At 55.8% G+C, this 26,712-nt stretch overlaps 1 protein-coding gene across 9 annotated transcripts in view; it reads right to left on the bottom strand.

Moving 5' to 3' along the window:
* Positions 1–26,712, bottom strand: part of CRTC1 (CREB regulated transcription coactivator 1) — a 77,491-nt gene that overhangs the window by 13,429 nt on the left and 37,350 nt on the right. For 5 of the 9 annotated variants that reach the window (XM_025885043.2, XM_025885046.2, XM_073901012.1 and 2 more), the window contains exons 2-10: positions 21,318–21,434; positions 20,054–20,101; positions 18,364–18,501; positions 17,275–17,336; positions 15,451–15,545; positions 12,832–12,917; positions 8,672–8,712; positions 7,945–8,165; positions 2,636–2,769 (exon numbers count right to left, since the gene is read on the bottom strand). In XM_025885043.2, the coding sequence (XP_025740828.1) occupies positions 2,636–2,769; positions 7,945–8,165; positions 8,672–8,712; positions 12,832–12,917; positions 15,451–15,545; positions 17,275–17,336; positions 18,364–18,501; positions 20,054–20,101; positions 21,318–21,434 (942 nt within the window). The remainder of the gene's footprint in view (positions 1–2,635; positions 2,770–7,944; positions 8,166–8,671; positions 8,713–12,831; positions 12,918–15,450; positions 15,546–17,274; positions 17,337–18,363; positions 18,502–20,053; positions 20,102–21,317; positions 21,435–26,712) is intronic. The other 4 variants (XM_025885044.2, XM_073901017.1, XM_025885045.2 and 1 more) reach the window with 3 other exon arrangements.

Here is a 26,712-nt window from a genome sequence, read left to right as displayed (position 1 = left end):
ACGAGCCTTTCCTTCGTCTCTGCACCACCTTCCGTACCCACTCAGGCCCAGGAGGTCCCTGGCCTCTCTGAGCTAGAGTCTGCCCACTGCAGGCAGGCACAGGGCACCACAGTCCGGCAACCCAGCAGGCAGCCTGTGCCTAGCCCAACTCTGCGGGGGCTGGAGACCGTGTGGGTGATGGATGCGCTGGTGTGGCCACTCGGTCATGACCAGCTCAGGTCTTCTTCAAGTTGGAAAGAGGAAAAGTTTTCCCTGGTTAGAGGGAAGTTTTCAACATTTGTGAATCTGTACGGACAGCTCCTGGGGCAGGCCAGGGCTCCTGTCCTCCGAGGGAGGCAGCATGCGACCAGGAGCTACAGGATATAACACTTCGCAGAATGCCCGGCCTCTAATAAGCGGTGATTACTTCATGAACAAAAAAGGAGTCTCTAGAAAAGGAAGGCAGGTTTAAGGGAGAGGGGAGAAGGAACGGGGGTCACAGATGGAGAGCTACCTGTGCCTCGGTTTAGATCCTGGTCTGAACAAGTAGACAGAGACAAAGAGGTGAACCAGGCCTAGGCGAGGCATTGGAGGGGATGGAGGAATGCCTCTCAGTTTTGTTGGAGGTGGACAATGCCACTGAGGTTATGTTAAAAAACAAACAAAAATATCATCTATTAGGGATTAAAAAAAAAAAAAAGACGAAATGGACAAATTCCTAGAAACACACAGACTACCAAACTGATCCAAGAAAAAATGGAAAATCTGAATAGACCTATATCAAGAAAGGAGATTTAATCAGTAATCAAAAACCTCCCAAGGGAAAATATTTGCAAATGGCATTTCTGAAAAAGGTGGTATCCAAACGTATAAAGGTAGTACCCAAAACGTATAAACGTATAAAGAACTTGCAAAACTCAACACCCATGAAATGAATAATCTAATTAAAAAATGGGCCGAAGACATGAATAGACATTTTTCCAAAGAAGACATACACATGGACAACAGACACGTTAAAAGATGCTCAACATCACTCATCATCAGGGAAAGGCAAATCAAAACTACAATGAGATATCACCTCACACTAGTCAGAATGGCTAAAATCAACAAGGCAAGAAACAACAGGCGTTGGAGAGGATGTGGAGAAAGGGGAACCCTCTTGACCTGTTGGTGGGAATGCAAACCGGTACAGCCACCATGGAAAACTGTATAGGGGTTTCTCAAAAAGTTAAAAGTAGAACTACCCTACAAGCCAGCAATCGCACTGCTAGGTCTTTACCCAAAGAACACAAAAATACTTACTCAAAGGGATACATGGATACATGCACCCCAATGTCTACAGCTGCATTATCTACAACAGCCCAATTATGGAAGCAGCTCAAGCGTCCACTGATTGATAAACGGGTAAAGAAGATGTGGTATATATACAATATAATACAATATTCAGCCATTAAAAAAGGATGAAACCTTGCCATTTGCAACAACATGGATGGACCTAGACAGTATAATGCCAAGTGAAATAAATCAATCGGAGAAAGACAAATACCACATGATCTCACTCATATGTGGAATTTAAGAAACAGAAAAAAAAAGCAAAGCGGGGGGGAAAAAAGAGAGAGAGAGACAAACCCAGAAACAGACCCAACTATAGAGCATAAATTGCTGGTTACCAGAGGGGAGGCCGGGAGGGAGATGGGGGAAATAGGTGATGGGGATTAAGGAGTGTACCTGTTGTGATGAATCACTATATTGTACACTTGAAACTACTAGAACACTGTATGCTAACTGGAATTTAAATAAAAACTTAAAAAAAAAAAACAAAAAACAACCCTCCCAAAAAAGATAAGCTCAGACCAGTGGCTTTGCTGGTGAATTCTACCAAATATTTAAAGAGTTTACACCAGTGCTTCTTAAACGCTTCCCAAAACAACAGAAGAAGAGGGAACACTTCCTCACTTGTTTTGTGGTCCTAAACTAAATAAAAAGGAATCAAATTCCTGAAATCAGAAATGAAAAGTGGGATTACTGCTACGGACTCCAGAAAATAAAAATGATTATGAGAGCTACGAACGATCGTATGCTAGCACAATGGATAACGTAGATGAAAGAGACCAATTCCTAAACACACACGAGCTACCAAAAAAGCAGATGAAACAAAATTATGGTAAACTGAGAAACAAACAAAAAAAACCTCTCTAGGGACGCCTGGGTGGCTCAGTTGATTAAGCGTCTGCCTTCGACTTGGGTCATGATCCCAGGGTCCTGGGATCGAGCCCCGCGTCGGGCTCCTTGCTCAGCGGGGAGCCTGCTTCTCCCTCTCCCACTCCCCCTGCTTGTGTTCCCTCTCTCGCTGTGTCTCTCTCTGCCGAATAAATAAAACCTTTAAAAAAAATGTTTAAAAAAATAACTCTCTAAACAACTAGATCCTCAAGAGAAAGTAACACAATGAAGAAGAGTCACATGGATCTGCCCATGACAGGTACAGGAGACTACAGGCCAGTAATGCATGCTTTTCTGTGCGTTTGAAAGTTTGACAAACAGCCAAAAGTGTTGGGAACCTTTGTCTTCGGGATTCTATAGCCCCCAGGAAGGAGAGGGAGGTCTCCCAGAGGGGTAGAGCTGGCCACACCTCCCCCACCCCCCCAAGCCCTCACACCTGAGTGATGGGTGACAGCTGGGAGAGGGTGGGTGACACCTGCTGGGCCTGCTGCCTCCTTGTCTCCGTGCTCAGGGACAACGGGCTGACACCAGCCGGGCGGTGCTGTGGTGAGGAGCCTGGCGTGCTCATCCCTGAAAGGAAGGACAGGAGACAAGGGTGGGCCTGACTCTAGCCTCTGGAAGGCTGCTCACACACCATGATCACTGCTGAGAATAGCCCAATCAGACAGAATCCATTGTGTCCTGATCACCAAACCCAGGGTGCCCCCTCCAAGGCCCCAACACTTGTGTGGGCTCTGTTCTCCTTCCTGATCCATCCCCATGCGGTCAACACTCTCCCACTTATCCTATCATCCCTCCAAGAGGGGTGTGTCCCACAGGCCCTGCCAATCAGCACTTCCCTGCCTCTGAACCACCACATGACTGGCTCCCAGATGGACATGTTACCAGATCGGCCCAATGAGAGCCTGCCCTGGGACTTTTGATGGAACTCCAAGGAGGGACGTTTGGAGCTGTGTAGGGGGAGCATCACGTGGCTGCAAGGGGAAGAGCCAGCTGGACAATCAGGGGCTGAGGAGTAGAGGCAGCACCTGTGCCCTGGATCCAGCCATACTGGTGCTTCCTGGTTTGGGGAGATAATCAGTGCCCTTTTTTGCCTAAACTGCCTTGGGGTTTGGTTAGCTTCAAGAAAACTGGTCCTGGGGGTGCCTAGGTGGCTCAGTTGGTTAAGCGTCTGCCTTTGGCTCAGGTCGTGATCCCAGGGTCCTGGGATTTGGCCCGAGTCAGGCTCCCTGCTCAGCTGGGAGTCTGCTTCTCCCTCTCCCTCCCTGCCGCTTGTGCTCTCTCAAATAAATCAATAAAATCTTTGAAAAAAAGAAAGCTGGTCCTGTCCAGACGCTGCAGTTTCTCTAAAGCCTCATGCTCCCCTTCTCCTCCTCCAACAAAATCATACCTTCCTGTAACTGCTCCTTCAGCCCCTCCCCGCAACACCCCTCCGCTTCGTGTGCTCTCCATGCTAGACCATCAGCCCTGCTAGAAACTCAGTTACTCTGTATCTTCTTCCAATACCCACAGCTCCCAACTGACCTCCTGTCAGGAGGGCTCCATGTTGCCCTTTCCCTCACCCTGGCTCCCTCCCCCAGCAATGCTATCCCTGGATGTGTCTGTCGCGAAGGAGCTTAGTGAGGTCAAGTTCAGTATGGCAGCAATTGGGGCCTGCTGGGTTTTCCTGGGACACTGTGCCAGGGAAGCAACAGGCCTCCGATGCTTGGGGGAGCCCTGAGGGCTTGGCCTTGATCCCCCAGACTTGTCTCCTTATCCTTGAGATGGAAATGGTAACAGCCACCCTCAAGAGTTCACTGTGAGGGCCCTAATGAGGTTGGGAGCAGGCTCTGAAGACAGTCTGGCCTGCAGTCAAGGCCGATGTAGGAGCCTGACTCACCGGGGGCAACTGGGCTCATCCTGCCGAGGCCATCAGATCAACCTGGGTCCAGCGGGTGAGACAGCAGGTTCACAGGCCAGTGGGAAGGCACCCAGCACACACCGAGGGGAGAGGACGGGTGGCCTTCTCACTGTGCAAGGCATGCCTGGTCATGCCTGCATTTCCCCTTGGTCGCCCTGGCAGCTCCACGCAGCCGTGCACCACAGGAGGGCCTGGTGCCACTGAGTGCTCCCGAGGCAGAGCCCTGGGTTCCGGGTTATGCACAGACCTTGGGCCCCAGAATCAGGCTGCTGCAGACACAGCAATATCAAGGGGGCATGGACAAGAAGCCTGAGCAGGAAGAGTCCAGGAGACGCCAGATCAGAGAACACTCAAGAGTCAGGCCCACGGGCTGCTCCCTCCCCTTCTCTGAGTGTCCATGGCCTCTTATGCCCTTCAGGCTGAGAACACGCCACACCCAGGGAGAAGCGATGTCAGGGCTTGGTAAGCAGCAGAGGCCAAGGCCAGGAGAGGAGACGGTCAGTGGGGCAACAGGGACTTGGGGCAAACTGGACCATGTCAAGGCCCAGGACCTCCACCCACCACTGCTGGGCCTTCCGATTCTTCAAGAGAAGCCAGAAATCCTGAGTTTTACATGCACTCTCCTGATTTTTAAATGTTGATTCAAACATCACGCACGCAACTACAGGCCAGACAAAACACACTGTAGGCTGGATTTGGCACTTGGGCTGCCAGCCTCTGTCGATCCGGAATACAAGGGAGTTTTTAATCCTCTGCTGGGCTGCAGAGTGAGCTCCTGGTCTCACACTGGGCAGGCCACCACCCCCAGGAAAGGCCAGTTGGGCCGGGAGGGCAAACGGACTCCTTGCTGTTGAATTCCTTTTGGCAACCTGGATCACCTTTGGGAAAAGGAGTGAGGCCAGCTGGAAGGGAAGTCTGGGGCGGGCAGGGAGAGCTGCCAAGGGAGGGCAGGCCAGGTGGCAGGGGCCCAGCCTGAGGCACGCAAGCCTTGTGTGCGGGGCCGGCAGGCCTCGGAGCCGTGCCAGGAAGGAGGACCCGGGCCTGCCCTCCTGGTTCTGGCCAACAACCAGGAAAACGACCTCGGCAAATGTTTAAGAGAAGAGGGGCCGCTGTCTCCCTGGTGGCAGAAGCCTCCCATTCTTTCTCGAGGGGCTCACGTTCCGACTGGCGGGTGGGCTGGGTGGGGGGGGGGCGCGCTCTCCATGTGTGCCAGGGGCCTGCGGCTCGGCTTGATTTAAAATGCGCCCAGAAAGTGAAGACCCTGCCAGGCGAGCTGCTAGAACGGCAGGTTCGCAAACAACCAAACACATGTCAGACATTACTGGGCTGGCGCTCCCAGCCAGGCGGGCCGGGGTCTGGGCCCCACGCTCGGGGTCTGCGCTTGTTCCCGCATCTATGACTTTCACATGTGCTGTGTTTTCCTGTGCTTGTTTAGACTTGGCGTGGGCCGGGGGTGCACAGCTCCCGGGCGGGCGCTGGGGGGCTGCCAAGGACCCTCTGGAGGAGGGGGTGGTGCTCTTGGCGAGACACGAGGAGAAAAACGGGGGGCCAGGAAACAGCGGTGTCTGCACACGGGGCTCCCCCACCAGCATCCCCAGAGCCAACCTTCTGATTTTTTGCTTTGCGCAGGCCTGTGTGGATGCTGCCTGCCCACCCACCTCTCAGGAGGCCGTGGGTCTCAGGCTCCCCTGAATCTGCTTGTTTTGTCTTCTAGGCCTTCCCTGGGGGGGTGGGGGGGGGGCACAGCGGGGGCTGGCATCCTCTGCTTGGTGGCTGAGCCTGAGTGGGCACAGGGCCAGGGGTGCACAAGCAGGAACAGAGCCTCAGTGCTGTTAGGCCAGAGTCTTGCTCTGCTTTGCACTGTTCCGGCCTCTATTTCCTCATCTAGAAACCGAGGAACACTTGCACCGTTCTCAACACCCTTCGCCTGCCTCTGGCCCTGGCAGCACCAAAGCCAGGAATGACGCCAGGCTCCTCAGGTTCCTCGGCTCCCCACACTGACCTGGCTCCCAGGCCAGCCAACTTTACCTGGAAGCCTCTCTAGAGCGTTCGATGGGGCCCTGCCCTGGTGCTGCCACCCCTCCTGATAGCCTGTTCTCCCTGGGCAGCCAGAAGGGCTGTGGCACATGTGAATCTGAGCGTGTGATTCCCCCTGGGAAAACCCTGCATGGTGCTGCCCACCACACTTGGGGCAGAGGTGCGACAGGCAGACGGACGGGGTGAGCACTGGCTCCCGGGCAGGCCGGAGGGCACAGCAAGGTAGTGCTCTCACTAGCCCCCAAGTCCTGACATGTGTGGACTCACAGAGGGGTCCCCCCACAGCCTGTCCTGCCTGTCTCGCCACAAAGCTGCCAGGGCTGCCTTATCTCCTCCGTGGATGCAAACCCACACATCCCACAGTCAACATGGGTGCACGAACGACAGCGGGGACATGGGGGACACAGTGGGGACACGGGAGAGCTGGCCCTGACCCAGGGGACAGTTGAGAGCAAAGCAGTGACTCAAGAGCAGCAGGGTAAATGCAGAAAAGCGATGCAGAGGGGAACCTGGGTGGCTCAGTCGTTGAGCGTCTGCCTTCGGCCCGGGTCATGATCCCAGGGTTCTGGGATCGAGCCCCGCATCGGGCTCTCTGCTCAGCAGGGAGTCTGCTTCTCCCTCTCCCTCTGCCTGCCGTTCCCCCTGCTTGTGCTCTCTCTCTCTCTGTGTCAAAAATAAATAAAACTTAAAAAAAAAAAACAAACAACGAAGCCAGACACAAAGTCTTATTTAAAAAAAAAAAAAAATCGATGCAGAGTGAGACCTGTGTGGGCAGGGGGCCAAGACGGCTCACCGAGAAGAGGAAGTATGAGCGAGGATGGCGTGGGTGAGGGGCCCTGCGGCCCACCTGGAGGAAGAGGAGGACTGTGAGAGAAGGGCAGCACGTGCGGACACCCTCAGGCGAGCTCACTGGCTGGACAGGAGATGCTGTGGGGGGCAGGGGTAGGGCTGGGGGCGGGAGACCAAGTCAGAGGGTGAACCAGACCTCCCAGGCCCCAGGGGTCTCAGGTTTTCACTGGGAGGGGGCTGAGGACCCGTGCCAGGTCCTGAGCAGACAAGAGCCACGAGGTGATTCTGGGTGAGAAGAGGCTGGGAGCTGGGGGGTCGGGCGGAGGGCAGGCAGGTGGAGGTCATGCAAGGCGGAGGGGGTCCAAGCTGGGCGGGGCCCTAATGGTGGGGCTGAGGGGATGCATCAACAGGCTAGGGCAGGCAAGAGAACAGAGGAATCATGCCACTGGGAAACAGTGCTGCCTGTCCCCAGAGAAGCAGGACTGGGGCAGCACCGGGAGGTACTACAAAGGCGAGGGGCCCGTGGGACGTCTTCATGGACATGGAGTATCCCAAGCAGGTGGGACACTGTCAGCCACTGGGTGCGAGGGAGTGTGGAGGGGGCAGGTCAGGCCTGGTCCTGTCCCTCCGTGAAGAGCTGAGGACAAGGAGAGGCAGGGGGAAATGCCTGGTATACCCCAGGTCAAACCCTTGGGGGCTCCCCTCCTAGAATGTTCTGGGCTCACTCAGACTCTCTGAAGCCCCCAGTCCACCCTCAGAACCACTGTGTGATCCCTGGGGACACTGGGAGTTTTCCCACCTCCAGGCCTCTGCCAAGGCTATGTACCCTCTGCCCAGGATGCCTTTCCTGGGCAACATCGGGAAATGACAAGCCGCTATGGTAGGTTCTGCCTCCCACTCCGTGCCCGGTATTTTGGATGTCATCCTGCTAAATCATCATTCAAACCCGTATGTCATCTTCACTAGATGCTGAGTTCCGCCAGGGAAGGAAGTTCTGCCACTGCCTGGCCTGGCCTTACCCTGGCTGGTGCCGCCGATGCCCAGATGAGTCAGGTTGGCTGCGAGGTTGCCGGTGCTGCTGGAGCTGCTGAGCGCGGGGAAGGTGGGCTCCTCAGGGTCCAGTGGGGTCGGGAGGGGGGAGGGGAAGTGTATGTTGGTCAGGTCAGGCAGGGAGCCCCCTGTGTTGTGGGTGGCAGGGATCAGGGCTGTAGTGTTTTCCTGGTCAGCGGATGGAAAGATGCTGGGGGGAAGGCCAGACAGAGGGGGGAGGTGAGCTCTCGCCCCGGGCCCATTCTCCCCCAGAAGCTATAGTGGGGGGTGAGGGGGTGGGGGAGACTGGCGCAAGAACATTAGGGGGCACCAAACGGTACCCTGGGATTAGGTGCTGCCATGCTCAGAAACTACCGTCAGCCTGCACCTCCAACGGAACCTTAGGAACCAGCCTGTCTACGCAGGACGGGGGCTGGGGTGAGGGTCCTCCTGCTGCCCGGGGACAGGGTGTGTCTGATGAGCCCGTGAGCTGGGGCTGAGTGGCGGGGAGAGGGGGCTTGGTCCCCGCAGGCAGGGAGGGGTAGGAGGGCCCCCCACCCCCACCCCCACCCCGGTGAGGCTCGTTGGATAGCGGCCAGCGGCAGGGCAGCCCTCTTGTCAGGACTTGCAGCCTGCTGAGCGGCCGGGAAGCCCAGGGGGTCATCTGAACAGCCCCAACAGCCCCAGGCATGCAGGGCGGGCCCTGCTGAGACTTACTTGATCCCAGGAACCTCGCAGGACTTGGGCCTGGACCCCGTCTGAAAGAGAAGACAGCAGAGGCTGAGCGGGCCTCCTCGCACACTGCAGCTCCTCGGGGCACGGCTGACCATGCCAACAAGAGGGGGAGTTCATCAGGCCCCAGGATGTCTCACAAACCAGAACCAGGCAGCCTCTAAGGCCAAGGGGCCTGTCCCAGACATGTCCAGGGGCAAAAGCAAGAGTGATATGCAGAGGAGTCTCTACAGCTCCCACCTCCAGCTCCTGCCCTTGGTGGCAAGCAGGCACATCCCAGCCTAGCTCTGCCTGCCCGTAAGGTGGGCACAGCAGACAGGGGCGAAATGATCCCTTGTCTGAGCAGGCATTTGAGGAAGAACGTGCCTTGTCCACTCTTTACACCTGAAAACCCCAGGCATGCACGAGCTCAGCAATGGGCCCAGTGGAAACCCAGGCACCCCGAGGCCAATCCCCCATTCCATTCCTGGATCAGAGCGGGTGGTGCTCCTGGGGAAGGAGCTGCCTCTGCTCAACACGCGTTTGCCTACAGCAGGCAAGTACATCATGTGGGGCAGCACGAGGACGCTTGGACTGGGCCCCACGAACATACAGAAGGTGCTGCCCATGCCCCTAGCTGACCCACGGAGGTCCCTCAGCCATGGCTCCCACAGGGACCCACGGAGCCGTGGGTGCTCCCATGCCCCCACCACCTGAGGACGAAGACTCTGGCTGCCCTGTGGGCTGGGGACGGGGTCCCAGGGAAACCCCACTGGCAGCAAGACCCTGGCTTCCTCCTCTCGAGCTATGGCCACCAGGTCACCCGAGAACTGCAGGCTCTACGCAGAGCCCCCAGACTCTCATTCAAGGACAAAGGAGGGAACTCTTCGGATGGTGGCAGACATGATGGGACAGAGCCCGTGTGCTGATGGAGGGCTCCAGCTGTGTCACATTCCCTAATTCCCCATCGGCCTCACAGGCCCTCAGGCTGATGTGTTCTTTAGGGATTATCAGATATAAGAAGGCGGATGCACTGGTGGAGGGCTGGGCTGGCGGCCTCTATGCGCATGCCCAGAGTGCGTGCCAGGGGTGGGGGCTGGGGGGCTGCTGGCAGCGACTGGGGAGCCTGAGGGGTAGTGTGCGACCAGCAGCGTTAAGCCTCTGCAGAGAATGCCAGAGGAACGGGTTTCTACTTGGCCACGGGCTCCTTAATTCTGTGAGTAAACAGTTGCTTCATTACCGGATTTCTACAAAGCATGAAGACAATGACTTTCTAAAGAATCTTTTCAAAAGCATTCCACGAACATTATGGGGATAACAGTGGATTTCTAAACAGTATTAAAAATTCACCCATCATTGCCTGCCCCCCCCCCGATGCCACCCCACTCCCAACAAATCCAACGGAATTCCTTTACTGACATCCTTGCAGACACATCCTTTCGTGTGGGCGGTAGTTAAAAGTTGGGCCACAATGCTGGGTTCTGCCACCCTCTTCTCACTCCCAGGATGTCAAGTGTGTTTGCACCAATATTCACCATCACTTTAGGGCTCAGCAGCACACTGAGCTGCTTGGAAGGACCCTGCTGTCTGTCCTTACCCACCTCTCTGCAACCACACATTTCAGTTGCTCCCCAATTTTACTGGGGTTGTAAGAATTCTTTTTGAGTTATTTTCTTCCCTGAATATAAAAATCATATGCAAAATCATATGCCTGTGCAAAACTGGAACACGCAGGCAGGGGTAAGGGCTGACAGTGGCCATGCGAGAGAACACGCCCCCCCGCACATCTCCCCAGGCATCTGTGTGTAGACAGGCGTACCCTGGGGATACGGTGGGTTCAGTTCCAGACCACCCCAATAAGGCAAGTATCACAGTAAAGCAAGTCAAATGAATTTCTTCATTTCCCGGTGCATATAAAAGTTATGTTTATCTTATCGTGCAGCACAAGAGTGCGAAAGCAGTACGTCTAAAAAAATAACCTAGGTACCTTAATTAAAATATGCTGATCATCATCTAAGCTTTCAGCGAGTTGTAATCACTGATCAAACATCACATGACAAATATAATAATGAAAACAGGGACACCTGCGTGGCTCAGTTGGTTTAACACCTGCCTTCAGCTCAGGTCAGGCTTCCTGCTCAGCAGGGAGTCTGCTTCTCTCTTTCTCCCTCTCCCTCTGCCCCTCCCCACCACTCGTTTTCTCTCTCTCTCTCTCTCTCAAATAGATAAATAAAATCTTAAAAAATAATGAAAACAGGGCGCCTGGGTGTCTCAGTCGGTTAAGCATCTGCCTTCGGCTCAGGTCACGATCCTGGAGTCCCGGGATCGAGTCCCACATCGGGCTCCCTGCTCAGCGGGGAGTCTGCTTCTCCCTCTGACCCTCTTCCCTCTCGTGCTCTCTATCTCTCATTCTCTCTCTCTCTCAAATAAATAAATAAAATTAAAAAAAAATAATGAAAACATTTGAATTACTGCGAGAATTACCAGAATGTGACACAGAGACACAAAGTGAGAAAACTGCTATTGGAAAAAGGGCGCTGATATTCTTGTTCAACACAGGGTTGCCACAAACCTTCGACTGGTAAAAAAAAAAAAACACAGCACAATAAAGAAAAGTGCAATAAAATGAGGTGTGCCTGTCCGTTTCTAACTGTTGTATGCCTTTCTAAATAGCTATATCCTGCTCTTTCCACACAACATGAGAAGGGTCACTCATGCCTTTAAAATTCCTTCAAAAATCCTAACTCCAGGGGCGCCTGGGTGGCTCAGTGAGTTTATGTCAGACTTTTTTTTTTTTAAGATTTTATTTATTTATTTGAAAGAGAGAGTGATTGAGAGAGAGAGAGCATGAGCAGGGGGAGGGAGAAAAGCAGACTCCCCTGCTAAGCAGGAAGCCTAACACGGGGCTCGATCCCAGGACCCTTGGGATCATGACCTGAGCCGAAGGCAGACGGTTAACCAACTGAGCCACCCAGGCGCCCCTAAACGTCCAACTCTTGATCTCGGCTCAGGTCTTGATCTCAGGGTCATGAGTTCAAGCCCTGCACTGGGCTCCACGCTGGGCACCGAACCTACTTAAAAAACAAAATCCCAACTCCATGCGTGTGGAACTTTCCACATGAGGGACTGAGGATAATTTCCTTATAAATACCCCACTGTCAAACATTCAGGTTGTCTCCAGTTGGTTTCAAAAGCTCTGAACACACACCTTTGAGGAACACATCAGTGTTTGCTCATTTGTCACCTCCCTACGATTTCCTGGAGGGGATGAGCAATTCATGCTGCTGCCCCTTTCACCACAACATGACCAGCAATGCGTTTTAGGTTTGTTTGTTTGTTTTAATATTCAAAATAGCTTTGGTGTTAAGTGCATTTTGTTCTATGCAAATTCTCTGAAATCTGTATTCATGGCACAAATTCTCTTACCACTAGACATTTTATAGATTGAACTTGAGAAATTTGTTTCTGGACCTGGAAATAATACAGAAATTCCAACTGAATTGGAAATTCCAAGTAGACTTTGTAGTCTAATAAACGTTGTAGTTATTTGTGCAGATGAATGAAAGTTTAAGGATGACTGTCAACATTCATAAACATTAACGACTACCCAAAACTATGCATTAGTAGGAAGATCACAGGCTAAGAAGGAGGAGGTAGGTATAGGTTCTAAACCCTGAGTATCTTCACAGCCTTAGACAAATCACTTAACCTCCACAGCTTCAACCTTTTTTTTTGCGCTATAACGGACCTATGATATTGCGTTAGTTTCAGGTCACATAATGATTCGGTATCTGAATATACTATAAAGTGGTCACCACAGTAAGTCTATTTCCCAGCCAATACCATACATAAAAATCTGGAGCGCTTCATGAATTTGAGTGTCATTCTTGGGCAGTGGCCGCGCTGAGCTCTGCACCATTGTACTTTTTAGTATACGTGCTGCCACGGCAAACATGGATTTTCATTTCTCATGGCTTCTGCCAGTGTAACAGGCCTGCCGTTCATGTTAAAGAGGCCTATACGACTAATCAAATCTGAGTGAGGGTCACCCTTGAGAGAAGGCAAGACTCCCCCGATAGACTATTTTCTCCATCTTGGACCAGGCTATGCTTGAAGAAGAGATCAAGAAGGAAAATCATTTCTGAAAGCCCTTAAGACTCTCTTACCTTCTTGGTGTCCCATGCTTGCTTAGAAAGATTCTTATCTGTCTCCGATGTGGTTTCCTCCATTCCTGGAACTGTTAATAGTAAGACTGGGGTAGGGTGGGGTGGGGTGGGGGGAGAGAAGGATGAATCAGAACCTTTTCACTCTGAAGCTATGTGGCACCAAGGGGGGAGCTTCCCCAACATACACAGTCATGATCGTGACACAGGTACTTACTGCCCCAACCAGCGACTTCTGGGGGTTGCACTCAAGTACAACAAAGGGTTTCATTCAGAGCAAAACAAAACAAAACAAAAAACTTAAAAAAAAGTAAGTAAGGAGCGCCTGGGTGGCTCAGGTGTTAAGCGCCTGCCTTCGGCTCAGGTCATGATCCCAGGGTCCTGGGATCGAGCCCCCCATCGGGCTCCCTGCTCGGCAGGAAGCCTGCTTTTCCCTCTCCCACTCCCTCTGTGTTGCCTCTCTCTGTCTCTGTCAAATAAATAAATAAAATATTTTTTAAAAAACCACCCAAAAAACAAAAAAACCAAAAAAAGTAAGTAAGTGGGGGCGCCTGGTTGGCTCAGTTGGCTGAGGGTCCGACTCTTAGTTTTGGCTCAGGTCAGGATCTCAGGGTCATGGGATCGAGCCCTGCACTGGGCTCCATACTCAGTGGGGAGTCTGCTTGGGATTCTCTCTCTCCCTCTCCTCCTGCCCCTCCCCATGCTTAAGCATGAGCATGCTCTCTCTCTCTCTCAAATAAATAGGTAAATCTAAAAATAAATAAATAAGCCGGAGACCCTGTGACTTAAAAAGAAATGAAAATAGGAGCTCTGGAGCTGAGGACATGTATTAATTCTGCCTCCCATGGGACCGACTCAGGCCTTGGAGGTCAGCAGAGAAATTCTCCGGGCCTCCTTGCCCCACCTGCCACCCTGTGGTCACCTGCCTCCTAGCCCATGATGCTCAAGGTCGGCCAGGGGTTGGTTGATCTACTCATTGTAGCTACGGCGTCTGAAGGGTTGGTTGATCTACTCATTGTAGCTGCGGCGTATGAATTAGCTGCAATGTCAGCCAGCCCGACAGGAGGAGAGGAGGGGAGGGGAGGGAAGGTCTGAGGGACTGAACGGGCATCCTTTAAGGCCCTGGAACCAGCCGTGCCTGAAGGCCCCTTTCTTTGGATCTTTTGGTTAAGGTGAGATTAAACATTATCTTTATGAGACCCGGTTTCTTTATGCGTCTTGAAGGTTCAGTCTTTCACTTGCAATAGAGCCATACTGAACACAGACAGACGGGTCAACTCCTCCTTCTTAAAACCCAGAGAGACCAGCTGTGGTGGGTGGGAGGGCAGCCAGGCTAACCCCACACCCTGTCACTGCTTGGGTCCCTCCTAGAGAAACAGGGGCAGGTGACAGGTCTCCCCTCTCTCCACCCCGAGGACAACTGGACTCTGAGCTGCCAAGGGCCCCTGGGTTGCAGCTCCCTTCCATGGTCACAGATTCCCGAGGCATAATGACGCTTGCCTTGGAAAGCCTACCTTGAAAGCCACCCCCCTGGGGAACCCACCAAGGAGACAGCCCCCTCAGAATGGTTCCCAATATTGGGAACAGGAGGGAAGCACCAGGTGCCCTGTGTCCTCTTCACCCCCGGAGCATTTGGAATCCTCACTTTTATCATGGAGACAGTTCCTTCTGCAATCTCACCTCCACCGTCTGATGAGCAGGGATCCAGGGAAGATGGCATGTGCACAGCCCCCGCCCAAAGGGTGAAGCTCTGGTTGATAATCCTTATTCTACCAGCAGAATCCCCCTGGTATATTTACATGTTCACACAGTGCAATGCTACCCAAGAAACTGTAAGTGTTCGGACCTTAACTGTATGTGATTAATTCTCTGGTTTCTGCGTCTCTGGGCAGATCAAGCCTGGGTGGGGTTTGCCACAGCCTTACAGCACTGTGCTCCCCTCTCTGGGTAATGCTGCCCCAGTTTTTACGTTGGCATCTACCCTCCCACAAGGGCCCAGGGACAACTGCCCCTGCGCCCAGCTCTGGGGAGAGGCTGGGGGCCTGGGCCCAGATCTGCCCTAGCTACTGCAGGGGTGTACGCACAGCCCAGTCAGAGAGGAGATTAGGAAAGAGGTGGGAAAGAACGGGCCCCATTTCCACCCACAGTAGGCAGAATGGGTCCAGGGACTGTGAACCACGAGGGTTCTGAGCTGCAGAGCCAGGGAACGGTCCAGCGTGAAGGCCTGAATTGAGTTACACCTAAAGCTGAACATCTAGCTCTAGATGGCTTGGTCATGAGCTGATAAATGCCTCCTTTTGCTTGGGCTGGCTGCCCCCTACAACTGCAAGAACCGGCAAGGCCCACATACTGTGTGGCCATGCCCTGAATCCATGAATGGAAGCCAGTGTGTCTTTGCAGGGGCGGTTTTCTCTGCCCAGAAAACTCCTATGCACTCTTCAAAACCCAACTCAAGCAGCACCATTTCTGAACATGTTCAAGCCTCTCCCCTGGTCCCATAGCACCCACTGACTCCTCCTTTGCATGTCTGTCCACCTATGAGCTTGTGACCTCTGGGAGCACAGGGGCCACCCACTGGACGCGCGTGACCCAAGGAAAGAAGCCCACGTGCCCTGCCAGTACCTCTTTTCTGGTGTGCGTCTTGGGACCCGCCTGTAAAGGGCTCTGGTTGGGTGGGTGTCATTGTGCTCTGGTGCAGGGCAGAGTCCGAATTGGTCCTGAGGAGAGGAGAGAGACAGTGAGCCTAGGCCCCAGTGGGGACGATGGGATAATCCTGGCCCCACTCTATCCAGGAGATGCTCAGTGGGACAGGGTGGGAATAGTGGGTCATACTTGCGAGCTGTTGGACCTGCATAAAACCCCAAGGACACTGTTCTCAAAAGAACCACAGGAGTGACCATGAGTTTCATCTGCAAAGCCCGCTGAAGACAAAAAGCTGCTGTAGCAGAGATGTCCCTCCACTCCTAACCAGCCCCTCCCCACTCCCACCCTGTCCATGGGCTTCTCAGCTTTGGGGGAAAGGATGGCGCCTTCCTGCTGAAACTCTCTGGACAGATGGACCCACGGTGGCCCAGCCTTGGGGGTACAAGTCCCAGCCCATCACTGGGTCCCCTTCTGGTGACAAACACCAATGGGCAACCATGCCACCCCAGGATGCTCAGTTGCAAACCAGGTGTAATGAGCAAAACGGAGAGGCAGTGATAGGAGGCTCGAAGAACGACCCAGAAAGAATGCAGCCCCTTGAAAGCTGCCAGGAGCTCTGCCTTCTGCACCAGGGATGGAGTAACTCAATGTACTCCCAGCTGCAGGTGCCTGGAGGGATGTTCCCCAGAAGAGCCCCTCGGGTACCCAGGAAACTGTGGGCACCCAGGGGAGCTGGGCAGGTCCAAGCCACATGGCTGGCAATCTGGGAATAAAAGTAAGAGCAGCATGAATCCAAAAGGGACATCCTAGCTACTGAGAGTGACAGGGAGGAAACTTAGTTCAAGGAGATGGGCAGGTTACAAGGGATTGGGTCAGCTGACTCTGACCCTGGGGCCATAGGAGCAGTGAGAAGCTGGTCTGGATCCTGGCCCCCCGCATCAGATGTATGTCCCTGAGCAAATCTTCTGACCTCTCTATGCTCACTTTCCTTATATCTAAAACGTGGAGAATAAAAGCACCTACTCCACAACGCTCTGTACATCTTGTATCAGTTAATGAATATGATGGTTGAAATTGGGCCTGATATATAATACATACTCAGTAGGAGTTTAATTACGTTATTGAATGACACACTACACGACATATCATCCTTCATATATGTGGGTTTTTGGTTTTTTTTTTACAACTTACTTTTGGTCTTTGGTGAAGTCACCAAATACACATATATTTTTTTATGTATGGTAAAACAGAAGTAACATAAAGTTTACTGTTTTAACGATTTTTAAGTATACACTTCCGAGGTGTAAGTATATTCACACTGGTGTGCAACCATCCTGTTATCTGCTGTAGGTTTTAACATTAACTACTTAGACCTCTGTAGATAATGGCACTACTGATTTTTTTCCTCTTCTAGGTACACTTGTGTATTCCTAATCTTCTGGTAATAAATGTATAATACTTTTATAACCACATTTTCAGTGGCTGTTCAGCAATGTGAGAAACCATTCATAATATCGCACTAAATGACAAAAGGCAAGTTACAATACTGAATATCCAACCTAATCCCAACTCTGTCTATAAAAGAAAAAAAAAAAGTCATGGAAGGAGAAAAAAAATCCCTGGAAGACTCCAAAAGCTATGACCTTGGCGTTACACGGCTAGAGATGATTTCTAGAAATTTCTGGATACTTCTTAGTTTTGTCATTTTAAAGTGACTGCATATTGGTTTTCCAAGCACAAGCATGATGTAAGTTTGTTTTTGTTTCCAACAAGAGGGCTGAGGGCCGGTTCTGGGTCACTGACCTTCTCCAGCTGGTGTCCGCGGGCGGCGAGAGGTACACGGTACCGTACGGGCAGCTGTCCGCTTGAGTGTGAGTTAAGGGGACAGCACTGTTGGCTCAGGCCCCACCCCGAGCCCCAGGAACCTTGTGGCCAGGCTGCTGGGAGCCTGCAAACAGCTGGGGCCGCAGGGCGGGGGCCTTTCCTGCCTGGCTGCAAGCAGCCCCCGGGGTTCGGCCTGTCCACCTAGCACTCAGCACTCACCCCCTGCGAGCACACGTGCGGGCTGCGCCCCTTCCAAGAGGGGCCTCGGCTGTGAAACTGGGGCCTGTGGGGGGCAGTGGGGAGTCTCGTTCAGCTGACCTGGGTCTTGACTCTTAATTCTAGGCCGACAGGGCGGCTCCCGGGGCCCGAGGGCTCTATCTGGGGCCCAGCTGGTTGGGCTGCCCCAGCCATGGGAATGAGAAGCGGGAAATAACAGGCTTCTCTGTTCTCGAATGCTGGGGGGGGGGGGGGCCCAAAGGGCGCCCCCCCAGCCTCGGGGGGGGGGGGGGGGGGGGGGGGGGGGGGGGCGGGCTGGCTGGCCAAGCACCAAGAGGCAGCCAAGTCTTGGGGGCGGGGGAGAAACTCCCAACGATCTCTGCTTGGCCAAGGTGCAGAGGAGAATTCTGTGTCTTCAGATGGAGCCTCCCTTGGATCTGTCTGGGTCTGGCGCAGACCCCCCCTCAGCCCGGCTGCCTGGGCTGGGCTGCCCTCTGCATGGCCCCAACATGTGGACACCCCGCTCACAGCCTTTCTGGGTTCCACTGCCGCCAGGCGTACAACACAGTGTGGGTCCGACCTTACCTTCCCCAACACTCCCCGCAGGCTGCATGCTCCAGCAGCCCAGGGCCTCTGTCCCCGTGTGCCCCTGCCCTAGCCTAAGGCTCTTTGGCTAGCCACACTGCCTCTGCCAGGGCTGCCTTGCAGCTGTGCCCTCCCTCAGTGCCGGCCCGGGAGCGCTGGAGGGCTGGGGCAACCCCTATTCCAGCTCCAGAGCTGGCAGCTCAGTCACCTAGACTCCGGGTCCTGCCGTCACCAACAGCCCCCCTCCGTCCTCCGGGTAAAAGATATCTGCCGTCCGTGTTTGTCCACTGACAAGGGCCGGCGATGTGGGGAGCCCAGCCGGCCACGCTCTCGGTATACTCTGTCCACCAGCCCGTGGTGCCGGGTGGTTCGGCTGGTGTCCAGGCCCGAGGACTGGAAGGGTGTCTGGGCGGGGGGAGGGGGGGGATTGGGGAGAAGGAGACCAGAAAAGAGAGAGAAACCCAAACAGTTATCAGCCGTGGCCTGAGATCCAATGCAGCTCTGCCCCCCAGGATCTGACCTCAGGGCCCACCCCACCCCCACTCCTGAGACAGCCTTTGTCCCCACTCTGCAGCCCAGACGGGCTTCCTCCTGCAGCCGGGGCCCCCCAGCCTCTGAGCACTGCCAGGGTAGGGGCGAGCTGGGGATCCTGGGTGCCGGGCGGCAGGCGTGCAGTGCGGCTGGCATGCACGGGCCAGGCAGCGCAGCACAAGCTCGGGGCCCGGTGCCGGCTGGGGTGCCAGGGGTGCAGACGGCCCAAGCGCCCCCCAGCCTCGCCAGGTGCAAACAGGCCTCCGCCTTCTCTCCCTGGGCCTGGCTGGCCTCCTCTCCCCACCTACGTCATCCCTGGAGGGGACTGCCAAAAGACAGCCCCCAGGGCTTCCAGCCGAGGACGTCAAGGGGCCCACCTGGCCAAGTGCTGGCTCCCCAGAGGCTCCTTATTGAGCCCTGGCCGGTCTTGATTGAGATGAGCCCCCCACGCCTTCCCCCACCACCTCATCCCTTCACCACTGAAGCCAAGTGCAAGCGCTTTCTGGAGCCCTGGCCCACAGCTTGGCCGGAAGGGGCTTCCTTCCAGCACCTGGGGCTGGCACGAGGCCTCCGGCCAGACCTTGCTCCCTCTCCCAGCTCCATGCCCCTGGGGCCCCTGGGAGCCTGCTCCCTGCCTGCCCTGGTGCCGTGGGGCCCCTCGCCATCTGACTGGGGCGAGACTGGCAACCTTAGCCAGCTCTGGAGGCAGCCAGTCCCCCCGCCCCACCATCTGGCCCTTGGGCCCTTCTGTCTTCTCTGGGCAGCCAGGCAAAAGCAATTTCCTTCCGGAAGACTGCCACTGGCTGGAATCACTGCTCTTCCCTACCCGTCTGAACGCCTGGGCCAGTGTTCAGGGCCGACAGCTCTCCCTGGAGTCTGGGCCCCCCTGTTTCTCTCTGGCCCAGATAGAATCCTGCCAGCTTGGGTCTTTCTGCACTTTTGCCTCCAAAAGGTCTTGGGACTGGAGACTTCAGTGACTGAGGGAAGGTGGGAACCTTGCCATCCAGGCACAAACACCGGAGAGCAGGGGCTGTTCATCTCCTCCCAGAGATGCCTAGAAGGCCGGGGAGTGGGGGGTGGGGGGAACCAAGGGAGCTGAAGCAGAGCCAGAGGCAGAGAGAAGCTCGGGCCCGGCCACAGCCCGGTTCACCAGGCTGTACCTGGGATCCACACACACATACATGTGCATGTGTCACAGGAACGAACCATGCAGCATTGATGCCCATGCTCGGATCCCCCAGGCGGGGGCCTCTTGACGCAACTAGACGCACTTCCCCACACAGGGCAGGGGGAGGTGCAGAGTGGATCCACTTCCGTTTGGCAGACAGGACACTTCCCGCCAGGCCACTGGGGCGACCACGCAGGGATACCCAGCACCCGCGCACGTGCCAGGGACGCCGAGGCCTCAGCCCAGGGGCTCATTTACCAGAGAGACAGGAGCCGCTGCCAGGGCCTCCCCCAGATATCCGCTGGGCTGAAAATGCAAAGAACCGATACTTTGAGACACTCCTGCCTCGTCCGGCCCCCCAGCGGGATGCCCAACAGGTCCCAGGATACCCTTGGCCCGAGGAGGCTCGACGCCAGCCCTAGCCAGGGCCATACTGGGGGGGCTGCCCAGAGAGATGCTCCCTTTGAGGGAGAAGGGGATAGGGGAAACAGAGGAAGGGGAGAGGCAGGAGGAGGGGAGAAAACTCAAACTAGGATGGGCCTTGACAAAGAGGTCAGGGTCTTGGAGCACATTCAGGATCGGCGCAACAGCCCCATGTGTCCGCTCCAGCAAGGAGGCCATGTGAGGAGGGCCATGCTCCAAGGAGCCCAGGGGATGTGGAGCTGAGCCAGCCTAGGGGACCCCGGGCCAGTGCCCTCCTACATCCCAGCAGTAGTGTGGGAGGAGGAGGAGCTGAGGAGTGACTCCGGTGGGTGGGGGACTGAACTCCATGCAGGACGGGCCTGGCTCCACCTGGCCTGTCAACAACATGGACAGACGTGGCTGTTCCTGAGGCCCTGTCCCAGAAAAGGGGCGGGTGTGTGGCCGTCTGGTGGACCTGTCCCTACAGAGCCCAGACAAGCTGGGGGTGGCCCCGGCACCCGGTCCCATTCCCAGGCCCACCTCACCCCTGCTTCCACCTGCAGACCAGGGTCAGGGCATAGCCTGGGGTAAGAGGCCAGCCCGGCACCCAGGCGGTGGGCCTTATCTCTCATTATTTATGATAAGGACGTGCACGGCGGCTGTGTGGCCTGCGGGAGCCGCGTTGTGTGCGTCTCTGCCAAGAAACGTTTGCAGACAAGTGGGGTCAGGCCACAGGGCCTCCTTCTGAGAATTGCTGGGCTTGCGGATTAGTGAGGCAGGATGGAGCCAAGCCCCAGAGGCCCCGAGCGGTTCCCGATGCCGCACAGCCGGCCAACAGGTGTAGCGGCTGCCGAAATGCTCTTGGCCAGACCACAGCCTCACTGTGGGCTCTGCTGACAGGGGACAGGCAGGGGGATCCAGGCAAGGCCTGGCCAAGCCTTCCCAGGGACAGGAAAAGAGTAGGTGGGGGCGGGGGGAGGCGGGCTGCTGCAATTATCTGGTGACCCCAGCTATCCGCAGTGGCCAACACACACGCTTGCTCGCTCTGTGGCCAGGGTGGGGCCCGGATATGACGTGCACCAGGTGGGAGGCTGTTGGGGGGGGGGGGGCGGGGGCTCACCTGGAAGGGCAGATCCACGGTGCCACTCCCGATCTGGTTCACGTTGGGCAGGGACCCACCGTAGTACTGGCCACGGCTTGGGCCCAGCTGCAGGTACTGAGACTTCTGGAGCTGGAGCTGCAAGAGAAGCCAGCAGCTGCAGTGCGGGCCCGACAACTTCCCCAGCACATGAGAAGAGTGCCACCCCGGGGGGCTCCCAGAAAGGAACTAAGCGATGGGGTCAAGGGCACCAGCCACGGAGGGTATGGGACCCTGTGACTCACATACTCAAAGGAACCAGGTGTCTCTCCACCCAAAACAGCAGAATCAGAAAGCCAAGGTGCCCCAGGCAGCTCTCCCTAGACAGGGCAGCGGGCCCTGTGCGGAACTGCCTCCATGAACCTGGGGAAGTCTTACTGATTCACTTGCATGGTTTGTGAATGAGCAACAGAGTATCGGGCCGACCTGGAGCCTAGAGCCTATGGAGGCGGCCCCTCACCCACCCAGGGGAGCCATTTCTTATCACAGCCAAAGACTGCGTTCCCGGGGTGCAGGCCAGAGGCTGTGAATGGACGCCCGGACACAGGAGAAATTGTTTTTCCAATGGCCCGAAGCAGAGGGACCGTCTCAGAAGCACAGCGCTGACTTTCAAAGCGCATGATGTGTGATCCCTCTGGGAGCACACACAGGGCAAGCCGGTCGGCCAGACCCTGCCCGAGTGCTAAGGGGGCCTGCCCAAGCCCCCAGGCTCCTTCTGCCTCTCTTGCTGGCCTCCCTGGAGCTGGGCCCAGTGGAGGGCCTTCATCTGGGATGGCCCAATGCCTGCACAGACCTCCACCCGTCACTCACATGGGGATATGGCCCACTGGGCCACACCTCAGACCCAGGAGCCCAGCTCCCTGGCTGGCCGCAGCTGCCTCGAGGTGAGGCTGGGACCTGGCCTCCTCTCCCTTGAATAGCTGATTCCACTTTCCTGGGAACAACAGATGTCCCTGGCATGGTCAGCGCCACTCGTGGCCCTCAGGGCTGAAAGTCCACGACGCCTGTCCCACTCCCCTTGGGAGGCAGGCATCGTGTCCGCGGGGTGGTGGCTGGGCATTCAGGGAGGATGGGCGTCCGTTCTGGCCTGGGCTGGGGCGGTTGCTAGGGTCGACACTGTGTACACAACAAGGCCGGCTCACGTTCCCTCACAAACAGCTCCTGGCAGCGCTCCGTGAGCTGGCTGCCCACGCCGCCCTGCTCTCCCACGCCGGCCCCTGCTTCCTGGGGGGCCTTGGATCCTGGAGGGGGAAGTGAGGCTCGGGAACTGGCCGCCCGCCCAGCAGAGCACCTCACCCAGGTAAACAGCTGTTTCCTGCGGACTGCGGTGGCGTCAGGAGGGAGACTGACCTTGTTCCATCCTTCCTGGGTGGTTCTTTGGGTCTGCGGGGCCCGCCCAGGATCTGTCTCCAATGGCTGGAGACCTCACTGGGAACACCCCACTGTGTCCCTTCCACCCTACGGTCCCACGAGATGAAAGAGGCCAGCCGCCGGCCAGGGGAAGGGGGAGACCAAGCAGGGTGGGGCCCCCACCCCTGCCTGGGCGTAAGTCACCTCAGACCCAAGACACCCACGGGCTTCCTTGTGGCAGAAGCCTGCATTGCATCCAACTCTCAAGAACCATGTGGCCCCCCCCACTTCGTGGCCTCGGTTTCCCCCTCCCGTTTGTCCAGGAGTAGGTGGGAATGCCTGCCATGTGACACAGGAAGTGCTTACACCACAGGCTGAACTGCCAGCTCAGGGAGCCCAAGCATTCTGTCCAAGCACTCCACAAAGCCGCCATGTTCCAGGCCAGAAAGAGCCTGGTGTTGGGGACGATCTACAGGACTGGGCACTGAGAAGATGCTCATGCTCGCATGCTGCTGTAACACCACCCCTCCCAGGCCCCACCTGTGTCTGAGCCTTTCTAGCAACAGCCTCCCACCCACCTCCCCACTTTGCTACAGGACTGTCAGGCTTTGGAGAAGAGCCTCTAGGTCTGGAGTGGAAGGTGTGTGTGGCCCTGCACTTCTTTTGGGGGACCCTGTGCCTGTCCCTGGTTGCATATTGGCAGCGCAGGAAAGTGTCCACCTGGCCTAGAGAAGTCTGGCCTTTGTCCACAGCTCCTGAGAGGTGGAAGCCCTCTGAACATTCTGCCTGACAAGACTATCTTTGTCTGCCTGGGGTCTTGGGCCACACTGGGCAGTCTATGCCAACAGTGTGACTTAGGGTAGGGGTCTTAGGCCACGTTGAATCAGCGCGCCCCCTGCAGGGGCTAGAGATGTAGATCACCTGTGTGGCAGTCAGCCAGGTCCATGTGAGTGAGCTCCAGTAAAAACCCCAGACACCGAGGCTCAGGGAGCATCCCTGGACGGCAGTACACCATGCGTGTCGTCACACACTGGTGCTAGGAGAAGAGAAAGCTGCCCACAAGACTCCACAGACAGGGGACACCCAGAAGTTCCATGCACGGAATACCCTGGGTGTCTCCACCCCAGACACCCCTTCCCTTTGCCGACTATAACCTGTGTCCTTTTGCTTGTCATAAACCCTGTGAGCATAACAGCTTCCAGTGAGTCCTGTGTCTCTCGAGTGACCTGCTGATCTGAGTGTGGTCTTGGGGACCCCCTAACTTTGCAGGAGCTGACTGCCATCCCAGGCCTTGCCAGGAACCCCCAGGAGCAGGGTACCGAGGTGAGAAGTGGGGCCCTGCCCAAGAACCTGCTGCTCAGAGGGCCCATGGGAAGGAAGGACAGCAGGGTGACACCACCAGGCCGGACCTGATGAGCTGCTGAATGTTGAAACTCAAGCCTCTTCCTATTGCCAAGTCACAGCCCTTCGTGCATCCTTCCACCCAGCAGTCCTCACTCTGTGCCCCCCACGATGGCACTTGTCCCTAACCTCGCCAACAGAGCTCCGCAAACCCAGCATCCAAGCCAGGGCTGTCGCTCAGCAGCATCTGCTCATGGAACAAATACGTGTATGAACACGTGAGTGAGTTAATGAATGAACACCGCTGCTCCTGCTCTCAAGGGCCGACTTTCACAAGCCAGGTGACAGGCCCATCTGGAGGCCACACAAGCGCCTTTCTGAAGGCCAAGACAGCTTCCAACACAATTAGAGGCCCGAGGTCGAAACAGGGCTTGGATGCCTCCCCCACCCCCACCCCATCCTCACAGGCTGCTGGAAAGGGCAGTGCAGAGAGGCCCAGCCAAGGCCGTCAGGTGCTGGAGGCCACGTGCTCAAATAGGAGACCTGCATCTCTCAGGGCACCCCCTTGCTTGTGGCCTGTGGCCGGATATCCCGGAGTAGGAGTCCCGGCCTCCCGACTATGAGAGTGGGCCCCACTCCAGATTCAGAGGGCCTGGGCTGAGGGTGGGTGGGTGCCCCAGTACCCAGGCTTTTGCCATAACCTCCCTACCTTCTGCTCTCCCCACTCCTTGGCCCCAAAGCACCCTGAGTTTATGAACCTCCAGGGCCTTGGCCTGTGACAGCTCCCCTTCCATGCCCATCCCAGAGGGGACTCCTTGACACCCACCCAAGGAGTAGCCCCTCCAAGTCACTATCACATCAGCCTCTAGCTTGGTTTGTATTGTTTTTAATAAAGCTTTCATCACAGAAGTTTCAGATTTACAGAAAAACTACAAAGATGGTACACTGTTCCCCAACACCCCTCAGCCAGCCTCCCCTAAAGCCACCCTTCTGCCTTACTGGGACAAAATTAGGGAAGTGGCGGTGTTGCGGCACACCTGGCTGATCCAGACCCACTTGTGTGAAGCTTCCAGTGTGCCTCATCAGGTTTGCTGCACTGGAAATACCCTTGCTCCAGGACCATGTCCAACATTCCTATCTGGTCCCCACCAGATGGCAGGGACCCAAGACTCATGGTCTTCTGGTCACGCTGTGTCCAGTGCCAAGACTGTGCGTGGTCATGCTGGACCCTCAGTTAAGTACTACCATGTGTCTGCCTTACCTCCCACCAGCCTGCTGCAGCCTCGGATCTTTCCAGAACAATATTCCCAGTCCATGCCTCTCAAACCCTCTTGCTCTCAGGTTTGAACCGACTGAGCAAGCAGCATCAGGCCCTAGGGGTCAGAGGTATCCCGGGGTTGACGCCATCCACGATCGATGGCCATGAAGCTCAGCACAGACCTTGGCCACCCTGCGCTCAACATTTCCCCCACGCCAAGCATTACAGATGGCACCCCAGGTGTCCCTGAGCCCCCACCATGGGCACAGAGCCCTTCCCAGCACATTTAAGCTATCACAATAGTCCTACCTTCAGTGTTCCAGGGCTACCGCAACAAAAGACCATAAACAAGGTGGCTTAAAACAGTAAGAATTTACTCTCCCATGGTTCAGAAGACAGAAGGGCTGGGTTGGTTCCTTCTTGAAGCTCTGAGGGAGAGTCTGTCCCAGGCCTGTCCCAGCTCCTGGCAGCTCCAGGGCTCCTGGGCTTGTGGCCACATCCCTTCAGCCTCCACCTCCATCCCCTCATGGCCTTCCCCTGCGTGTGCCTCAAATCTCCCTCTACTTTCTCTTATAATACCTATCACTGGATTCAGGGCCCACCCTAATCAAGAATGATCTCATCTTGAGCCCCTCGATTATATGTGCAAAGACCCTCCTGCCAATAAAGTCACATTCCCAGGTTCTGGGGTAAACACATGGACACAGGTTTTGGGGGGATACAAGTCAACCCAAGAGAGGCCCTCTGAGGGGAGCACCAGCACACACCACTTTCCAGATGGGAAAAGCGAGATTTGCCGGGCAAGGGAACTGCCCAAGGTCACCCAGCTTAGAAGTGGCTGAGCAGGGAACGGACTCCACTTCTGGAATTTGACCCCTGCATGACCCTGCGGACCAGCAGGCAGCCAGTGCCACACTGTAAGAAACCATGTGGCATCGTGGATGAGCGCACACCAGTTCCTCTGGGAGCCTCCAGTCAGAGCATCGATCCCATGTCAAGTCTACCACACTGACTCCATCAAGGTGGGACCCAACACAAGTCTCTCTGCAAAAAGCCACTTGGGGTCCTGCCTCAGCCCGAGGACCCTTGTTTCCAGGCAGGCCACCCCCACTTCTTGACACAGCCCATGCCTGGACCGCCTCCCTTCCCCCAGCACAGTGCACATCCCCCACCTTTGTCCATGCCCACACCCTCTGCAGGCCTGCTGGACACACCCCCTCCCCCCTTCCTCCCTGGCGGTATCCACCAGCCAGGCAGAGGGGAAGCCACAAGGCTGGGGAATGGGGGCCGGCGGCCCTGGGAAGGCCTGGCGTGCAAACACACATAGTTCTCCAGGGCAGCCCCCAGTCCTCCAGGACCCCACACAGGATGCAGCGACACCCCTACCTGCCAGCTCCCCCCAGTCCTCACTCTCTAGATGAAGCTGGC

The sequence above is a fragment of the Callorhinus ursinus genome, unplaced genomic scaffold (genome assembly GCF_003265705.2).
Source record: "Callorhinus ursinus isolate GAN/ISIS: 27379988/994484 unplaced genomic scaffold, GSC_fseal_2.0 scaffold15, whole genome shotgun sequence".
Lineage (NCBI taxonomy): Eukaryota > Metazoa > Chordata > Mammalia > Carnivora > Otariidae > Callorhinus > Callorhinus ursinus.
This window is presented reverse-complemented; position numbering and strand designations above follow the sequence as displayed.